Source organism: Typopeltis vanoorti, chromosome 10 (genome assembly GCF_054136105.1).
Source record: "Typopeltis vanoorti isolate ZY-2024b chromosome 10, IOZ_Tvanoo_1.0, whole genome shotgun sequence".
Classification (NCBI taxonomy): Eukaryota; Metazoa; Arthropoda; class Arachnida; order Uropygi; family Thelyphonidae; genus Typopeltis; species Typopeltis vanoorti.
The window spans coordinates 74,254,090-74,263,879 of record NC_143558.1 but is presented as its reverse complement, the minus strand read 5'-3'; the positions used below and the strand labels follow the sequence as shown (position 1 = coordinate 74,263,879).

General features: G+C 38.2%; 2 protein-coding genes across 4 annotated transcripts in view; both read left to right on the top strand.

The window, feature by feature from the left end:
• The first annotated feature begins 647 nt into the window (after positions 1–647).
• Positions 648–9,790, top strand: part of LOC150102510 (cilia- and flagella-associated protein 61-like) — a 396,485-nt gene continuing 387,342 nt past the window's right edge. For 2 of the 3 annotated variants that reach the window (XM_090399647.1, XM_090399646.1), the window contains exon 1: positions 648–757. The gene's annotated coding sequence lies outside the window, so the exon portion shown is untranslated. Of the gene's footprint in view, positions 758–2,154; positions 2,266–9,790 lie in introns of those variants that run through there. The other variant, XM_090399648.1, reaches the window with a different exon arrangement.
• On the top strand, positions 1,326–7,226 carry LOC150102511 (putative CENPB DNA-binding domain-containing protein 1). Its single transcript, XM_090399609.1, has 2 exons — positions 1,326–1,776; positions 7,081–7,226. The coding sequence occupies exons 1-2, from the start codon at positions 1,326–1,328 to the stop codon at positions 7,224–7,226; spliced, it is 597 nt and encodes a 198-aa protein (XP_090255735.1).

The following is a 9,790-nucleotide window of genomic DNA, read 5'->3' as shown; positions in this document are numbered from 1 at the left end:
GGCACTCTTTCCCTTCGTTTTCGACAATTAAGAAATGGGTGCCGTGTTTAAACGTGGCCGTACCAGCCTCGAAGATGATCCACGAGAAGGACGTCCAAAAAGTGTAACACTACCAGAAATCATTGATTAAGCGCACGATATGGTACTGGATGACCGGCAAATCAATGTAAGCGAAATTGCTGAGACTACAGGCATTTCAAAAAAACATGTGGGATATATTTTGCATGAAGAATTGCAAATGAAAAACCTTTGCGCAAGATGAGTGCTACGCTCGCTCACAGCAGATCAAAAACGCACTCGCATGAAAATCTCTGAGCAGTGCTTGGAGCGTTTTAACAAGAATAAAACTGATTTTGTGCGTCGATTTATTACTATGAATGAGACTTGGATTCACCTTTGCACATCAAGATCCAAACAGCAGTCTAAACAGTAGACAGAAACCGGTTGTTCAGGGCCAATCACAAAGTCGGTTCCATCAGCAAGAAAGGTCATGGCATCAGTGTTTTGGAATGCTAAAGACATTTTGTTTATTAATATCTTGATAAGGGTAAAACAATAACCGCTGTTGCATTCTTACCCATGAATCTCTCTCTCTCTCTCTCACGCACATATGCATTCCAGTAAGCATCAAGTGAGAAGTTTAGTTACGGCATGGTTGGTGCGAAATGAAAACATCTTACGACGAGCTGGTGTACAGTTAACGTATTTCATAAACTAAATGATAACTATTGAAATTATTACAAATATCAGATGTCTGGTGAGTATACAATTGACTCTAAAATATATTTTCCTTTTTAAACATAAATATCATATGGCATTGCTTATGGTATGAATTTATGGAAGCGAAACTAATTATAACATCGAGTTTTATTCATAAACAACCGTAAAAATACTCAGAATGTATAGTTATAACTATTTTTACACATACTTCACATCGAAATAGCAGTTCCATGATAATACAGTATGGCGAAAAAAAAAAAAAAAAAAAAAAAAACTACTGAATAACTTCAATGATATGCAGTCGGTGATCGGTTAACGAACAGTTCAAACTGCGAACAAATCGGACAATGAACACTTTCGCGAAAGATTTCTATGTTCGGACAACAAACACATGTTCGGATAACGAACATTTCACAGAACAAACACAATAAGAAGCGATGCTGTGTATACGATTTGTAGAACTGTATTTTACTGCCATCTATGAACAGTTTCTGGAACGAGACTTTGACAGTTGTATACATAATCTTTTTGTGCGTTAGTTGATTTCTGAATTTTTGTAAGTGCTTTTCTGAACTTTTTATTAAAAAAAAAAAACCGATAACATTATGGGGCCTAAAAAGAGTGGAGTGTCAAGAACTGTGCTCACCATAGAAACCAAGCAAGAGATAATAGCCAAGGTAGAGAGTGGGCAGAAGATGTCTGATGTTGCTAGGCAGTATGGCTTGAACAGGTCTACAGTAGGCACAATCTTAGCTAAGAAAGATATAATCAAGAAGACTCAAGCAGCTAAAGGAGTAACGAAAATCACATCTGAGAAACAAAGATGTGCCATCCATGAAAAAATGGAGAGATTGCTTTTAGTTTGGATAAAAGAAAGGGAAATGATAAGAGATGTAACTAGTATGACTATCATTCAAGAGAAGGCTAGAGAAATTTTTGAAGAACTGAAGAAACAAACTCGCCATTCGTCACATAAGGAGATAGAATTCAAGGCTACCACTGGATGGTTTGCCAAGTTTAGAAGGAGATCTGGCATTAAACATGTGGTAATGCACGGTGAGTCTGCTAGTGCAGATAAAAAAGAAGCTGAGAAGTTCTGTCTCAAATTTCAAGAATTCATTAAAAAAGAAGGATATTGTCCAATGCCAACATCTGCTATTATAGATCTTCTGAAGAAGTGGGAGGATGTCAGAACAATGGTCTTAGAATGGCACCCAAACCAGGTTGAGGTCAATAGGCTTGGGGATCTCTACAACGACAATGCTATTAATCACTTCCGAAAAATCCTGAAGAAGAGAGAAAAGCAATTGACAACATCTGCTATTAAAGATCTTCTGAAGAAGTGGGAGGATGTCAGAACAACGGTCTTAGAATGGCACCCAAACCAGGTTGAAGTCAATAGGCTTGGGGATCTCTACAACGACAATGCTATTAATCACTTCCGAAAAATCCTGAAGAAGAGAGAAAAAGCAATTGACATTGGACAGATTCTTTAATGCCCCACAAATGGGAAAAAAAACATGACTGATGAAAATGCAAGACTGTGTATGTATGTATTATTGTTATTATAAATAAATGTACTAAGAAATTATATAATTATTTATTTTTTTTTTTGGGTCCCTAGAACCGATGCAGATTTATATAAATCTGCATCGGTTCTAGGGACCTTATGGAAATACTTAGAGAGCTTACGGAAATACTCTCGCCGGAATTCACGAGTTGCCCTAGTGCGGACCACTTAGAAGACATGAGCACTTGCCCAAGCGTCCATATATTCGCCTTCTATTTTGATAAGGTTTCACTGGCCTGACAGCTGTTTCGAACTTGTTGGTTCTTCTCTAAGACCAGGCACTGTTTAAGTAAAGCACCTCTCTAAAATTAGATGATCACCCAGACCACTCCCAGTGATTGACCGAAGGATCATCCAACTCAGTGGTGGTTCCACTCACTGACAGGCTTGCCCTACCACTGAGCAGAACTGCTCATATTCCAGGGGAAAAGCATTCACCGACACGGTCCTGACAGAGGTCCAGAAACCTGCCCCCCCCCCAGAGACTCGAATCACTCTCTCAAGGCAAAATCGTGATCTTAAGCCTCTCCCCCCCTTCCTCAGTGAGAGCCGATTTATAAATGAAGGCCTCTCAAAAAATTAGGTAATCCCCCAGGCCACTTCCTCTGAGTGACTGAAGGAAGTGGCCTGTCACTGAGTGTGGTTTCACTCAGTGACTGGCTCACCCTTTCACCAAGCAGAACTGCTCATATTCAAGGGGAAAAGCATTCACTGACATAGCCCCAACAGAGGTCATGGCAGAGAAAACCTACCCCTGGAGGCTGAAATTGCTTTCTCAAGGCAAAACCTCTCGAAATCTTAAGCTCCTCTCAGCAGGAGCCTATTTAAGTAAGGGTCCTCTCTAAAAATTAGGCAAACTCCCCTTCCCCCACATCACTCTAAACGAGTGACCGAAGGATCGTCCATCTCAGCATTGGTTCCACTCAGTGACAGGCCCATCCTACCACTGGGCAGAACCGCTCATATTCCAGGGAAAAGCAACCCCACCACCAACAAGGACCCCACATGGACTATGCTGGAAAACACTTTCCCTGGAGACTCAAATTGCTCTCTCAAGACAAAACTTCCTTGAAAACTTAAGCCCCCTCAGTGGTAGCCAGATCTGGAAAAAACTTAAGGGAGCAAAAACTTTCATTCAGTACTAAGGAACTTGAAATGTCGGAGAGGTGTATTCGTAAGCAAACTCTTGATTGGTGCATAAAGTATTTATTAAAATAAAGAGCCAGAAGGCATCATTTTGGCAATGCAAATGTATATAAATCAGGTGGCTATTAAATCCAACATTATTTCAAAACCATTTCATGTAGAAACCATGAAAATTTCATAAAAAAGTTGACCAGAGAGCTTATAGGCATATACTCACTGGCATTCACACTAGAACAACTTATGAAAGCCGGTGAGTGTATTCCCTTAAACTCTATGATGAACTTTTTTTTTTTACGAAACTTTCAAAATTTCTACATTTGGCTTTGAAATAATGTTGGATTTAATATCCACTTGATTTATATAAATTCAACGATATATGTTATGGAGTAAATGGGTTTATTAACAAAGAAATGCATGTTTACACATGATATGTACATCCATAACTATCGATGGAATCTTGGTCAAATAAAGCATTAATGATGGTAGATTATGTGCTCAAAATGGGCACCTTGTTTTTCAAGACAAGTTCTGTAGCTCACGCGAAAGTTATCTGGCATCTTGGAGAACGAGTTGGGACAACTGCTGGACATATCATGTAATTTTATCCATTCAGGTTTGAAGGCGAGTCATGGTGGAATATCCATTCTTTCAACTTTTCCCAAATGAAGGCATCAAGTGAGGTGCGATCAGGAGAACCTGAAGGGTATGGGAAAGTGGAAGATAAATAGGCTCTAGAACCATGTGATGTGTGATAGGTTGCTCTGTCCTATTGGAATACCTGTGCATGAAATGGAAATTTTTTTGTTGTTGTTGTTGTAGGCTTGACCATTTGCTCTACCAACTCCTTATGAACAAAAATAATGCTCAACAATAAATGTATTTTCTTCCGACGTCAACACCATTGCTCTGTACATGCTCTTCTGTTAATGTGCATAAAGTAAAGCACATGTACTGAATGGGGGGGGGTCGAGGTTCAGTACTTTTTTTTTTCTGCTCGATATCCCAGCGGACAAATATTTACAAAACTGACTAGGTATTGTACAAAGTGGAGGTTAAAATTCGCTTCATGGAAAATGTGGAGCATGCAGTTAATTCCGTATGTTCGAGGTAAATGCAGCTAGAGAATGCAGTCCCTCCATTTTTTTTTTTTTTTTACAAGGATGTAAGGGTAGGAATTTTGAGGTGAATGTAACTTATAAGCCTCCCAGAGAACTATTATGATTACATAGGAAGAAGTGAATGTCTCTCAAGAGCATTTGGAAGGAATAATCTGATTGTAAGGCAAAGGAAACAGTGTTGGAATTTCATAATTCATAGGTTTTGGTCTCCATTCCATTGACTAGATTGAGGCAAAGTACATAGAGAACTATACTAGCTCTCATCTATTTATTGACATCTGGCCACACTATTTAATCTTCATTATTTGGGGAGAAAATGGAAGAAAGGAGTCAGACTTTATAAGGACTGAGTTGCAGACAGTGAATGGAGAAATTAGGAGACTTGGGAGAGGTTGGCTGATGGAAAAAAAAAAAAAAAAAAAAAAAAAAACGAGAGTAGGAGTGTGAGAACATAAGGAAAATGAGGGAGCAAGGGAAAGACTGACAGGTAGTCAAGAGTATGAAAGTGTGGGGGATTTGAAAAATCAGGTAAGGAGAGGTTTCAGAGGAGATTCAGGAGAGTATGAAAAAGTGTGAAAGGCATAGTGGAGGATCATTATTATACGGTAATTCCATGATTAGGAATGATCATGATAAAAAGATGATGATACTTGTTTTGTTGGAGTGGTATTATTAGAATGCAAAGGAGAAATGTGATTGTGTTAATGGTTTTAGCAGGTATAGATGATTTGAAAGGTGTAAAATATGGAATGAGAGAAATAGAGAATATAAAGGTATTTCTGGAAGAAGTGAAAAATGACAGAATGAGAGATTGAAGATTGTAAGTTTATTCCTATGTGATAGGAACACATCTTAAAGAAGGGCCTTGACAGCATAATCAGTTCATATGTTGTGAAGAAGGAATGGTATGCAGTTAATGGATCTATGAGGTGGATATGATAGATGAAAAACATTATAAATGATTGATATATATATATATATATATATATATATATATACATTTAAATATACTACAAAAGGGATTTCTTCCTGGTTGGAGGAAATGTCATATAGATTCACCAGGTAGTAGATGATGTTCATAGCCCAGTGAAATACCACCACCACCAGGTTTATTGGATGCCTGAAGTGGTGAATATGTGTTTGGTCTTCAGAGCAGGGGGTTCTGATTTCTGTCTACTCCCTTCTCTTCTCCATGCTGTGGGAGGAAGGAAGATGCCCTTCAAGGGCATGCCAGACATAACATTAGAGATACATAACCTCCTCCATTTCGAAGTTACTTCACTGAGAAGCCTTCTGACTCAGTGCTGACAGGCCCATGTGCTGTTTGGTGGCCAATCTACAGCACCACCATTTTTAATGATGTAACCTCGAAATCGAAGAGGTTATGTATCTCTAATGTCATGTCTGGCATGCCCTTGAAGGGCATCAGGCCCACAGCATGGAGAAGAGAAGTGTGTGATAATGGAATTATGTGTTATCTCCTTTTGTTGCATGTCCCCATTTTGTCCTTCATATAACCATAAATGAACAATAATAAAAGACAGAACATTGATAGTGACATTGCAACTAAAATAAATCTTCCTCTAGTGACATTGCAACTAAAATAAATCTTCCTCTAAAACCAATCCCAACAAAAAAGATAGGTCAAGCACAATATACAAATCATTCCAGAATCAAAATCACTTTCAAATCCATCTACCAACATACATGGGATAAACACCAGTATAAATGATGTTCATCATCAGTTATAGTCATCCAGACCAGACCCCCTACTCTTGACAGAAACCTAAATTGCAGATACATCAACTACTGTCCACCTTCAATTTCCAAATTACGTTTCATTATTGCTTTTATCACGAGGATGGCATGTATGCCTTTGTGAGGTCATCTGACATTGCTTACCAGAGAATGGCTAATTTAGAATCCCTTGCTTTTGACCTCCTCTAGCTCAGAGTTTCCTTGCCCCATTTAGTAATATTCATCTGCTGCATTTACTGGTTTCCAAACTCCAAAAAACCACTCCCTCTCTCTTCCTCTCCACAAAGACCATCTGCAATTCAGCAATCCAAATAGGGTGGTCATCTTCCTAGGTAAAGTGATCTTAATATCTACAAGTCCAGCTGACTTCCCTTTTCCAACATCATTGACTTTCCAATAATCTTGATCTCTTTTTAACTAGTTCTCCTTCCAGCTACACTGTAAAGGTCACCTCCCTCTTGGTTACTCAGATCACAATCTTGTGCAGGTCTCCTCTGTCACAGAACTTTTCTCCAGTCACTCCCAACCCCTTGTCCTTTTGCACTATAGAAATATCAAGTGGGATGACCTCCTGAATTTTTATTCTACATTTCTGTGGTTTGACTAGTTTGACTATTGCTTCCACTCTTCTGACTCAAACACCTGTCTCGAGTGAGTCACAGAAATAATCCTCATTAGTATGAAGGTCTTCATGTCTTTATTCTCTATTCTACCCCAAATTCTTTTCCACTTTACAAGTAAAGTGGAAAACTTTTTTTGTTTCAACAGAAAGTGTACCGAAGCAGTTTGAAGAAAAAACTCAGCTTATTGCAGGTGACACTAAGCTTAGTGAAGAACCCAAGCTTCATACTTATCCTATGCTGAAGCACCAAATGAATGCAAAACAGTCATCAGGAAATCTAAATATGACTTAATAACAATAATAGGAATCTTTCCTCCTACCCAAATGGGAAGCTGTAATCTTCTGGTCCCTTGCTAAGACCACCAGATGCAACTTCTGCTCACCACTGCTTCCACCTCCTCCAGGTGTCACCAGTTACAATAGTGACCCTGGCATCACTCTTTTCCTCTAACTTCTTCATAGATGATCAAGACAAATCACCTCTCTCCATACCAGAATCTGAGCATGTGGTGTTTTTTTGACAAAAAGAGAGAAGAATACTAAACAATTTGGATCCTAAAAAAAAAGTCTTCTGGTCCTGATGGCATCTCCCCAGTTATACTCAAACATTATGTTCCACTCTAACACCTGTCATGTATTACCTCTGCAGTCTTCTATGCTTAGCTGGCACTTATCCCAACATGCAGAAGAATTACACATCCAGCCTATTACATGGCACTGATGTACTTAAAGGGAAACAGACATTACAGACATTATTACCTTCAAGCTGCTGACCAATCACCATCACCTCTCCAAAATAATAGAGAATATCATTAATAGTCAACTTCTCCACTACCTAGAGGTCCACTAGATAATCAGAGACCATCAGTATCGATTTAGTCTTGGTCCGTGACTGACCTTTTAGCCTGCATCACCAACTACTAGACACATGTCTTGGAAAGATTTGTAGTATTTTGTGCTGCTGTCTTGACATCCCCCCAGAGATTTTGATTACATGTGACACTGAGGACTTCTAAGAAGATTGTCATTCTTTGCCTACCTGACACCCTCTGTAATTGGCAGCATAACTGAAAATATCAGCAATATGAATGTGTCATTTACATGGGATAAAATCAAGTAGCATGGTCTAAATTGCTAGTCTTAATGATGCTTTATATATATATATATATATATATATATATATATATATATATATATATATATATATATATATATATATATATATATATATATATATATACACAGTATATATACACTGCTGTCCAAAAAATTCAGACCAAGGGATCATGTGGTAGCACTCAACAGGATAAATGGCAAAAGGCTGTGCTTAGTGAATTGTGTTTGAAGGAAACTCTTTTCCTGAAGGAATAAAGCTCCAAACTTGGATGTCCTGTAATGTCTCAAAGACAACATCTAGATGATTTCATGCTAGGAACAATTATTGGAAAACTTGAAGATGGCTACAGAATTACTGATATTGACTCTCACATAGTGTTTTATCCAGGCTCTGGGAAGCATTTCAGACCAGTGGAATGTGTTCCAAATGTTTGCTAAGAGGTTGCCCCTCACTCTATATATAACAGCAAAATGTAATTGATGCACCAAGGCAGGTCAGCTTTCAAGTTGGCTCCATTGCCAACTTGCAAGCTACTACTTGGATAGCTTAACAAACTGTGGCAACATGTCTGCGACAAGTAGGCGTATACACCTGATGGGTTGTAGTCTGTGTCCCTTTATCCACAGCTCATCATAGACCACTGGAAACGTGCTCTAAATGTGTCATCTAAAAATTTGACAACACATCATTGGGCTAATGTACTCTTTACAGATGAGAGGAGTTGTTTTAGTCTTTCCTCCAATTCTAGATGACACTTGATCTGGCATGTGAGTGATACTGCTTATCATTGCAAGAATGTTCTCGAATGAGACAGATATGATGGTGCTGTGGTCATGGTGTGGGGGAAGCATTATGCTTAATGGATGCACTGAGCTAGCTACAAGTGCTGGGGAAAAAAAAAAAATGACTGGTTGGTGAACAATATTGCCACAAACTTCAATGTCATGTTTGATTGTTCTGTGGTGCTGTAGGCGAAGAATTCGTTTTTATGAAGAACAGTGGCACACCACATCATACACGAGCTGTAGAGATACTTCTGGAGACAGAGGATATTAATCAAATCGAGTAACCAGTGCACTTCCCAGATCTCAACCCCATAGAACATGTTTGAGACTTAATAGTGAGATACATTGCTACTCTAAATTATCCCCCAGAAAACAAACAAGGCTGGTTGTAGCCAATCACACAAGAACTTCTGCAGAGAAAGGAAATGTGTGGAACTACTGGTGATTATGAAAATCTTTCACAACAACTGTTAGTTATAGCTTGGAAAGAGGAGTTAAGTGGAAATAGACAGATCCTGCTTGGGCATTGATCAAGAGCTATTTAACAGCAGAAATGTCTGAGTGTATCCCAAAGGTGAAAACACCAAATTAGTTGGAGTAAAATGGATGAATGAAGAGATTAAGTGTGGAATCTGGAAGAAGGAACTGTGGAAGCAATACAAGATTAACGTTTGTAATAATAAATTATTAATAAGTTACAAATGTGATACAATTTTTTTTTTTCAATTATTACATACATTTTTAGCTATCTGGATGCAATATACTTACAGTAGATTTAGCAAGAGATTTAATGAAATTTTATGGTTTGAACAGCTGCATGGTTTGAACTGTTTGCTAAGAGACACAATTTGTTTTAAACTTCCTTGAGATTTTTTAGTTACTGAAAAATTAATTATAGTAAGACTCACATTTATTTGCTACAATATGGCAACAAAATTGTAAAAGTTAAAAAAA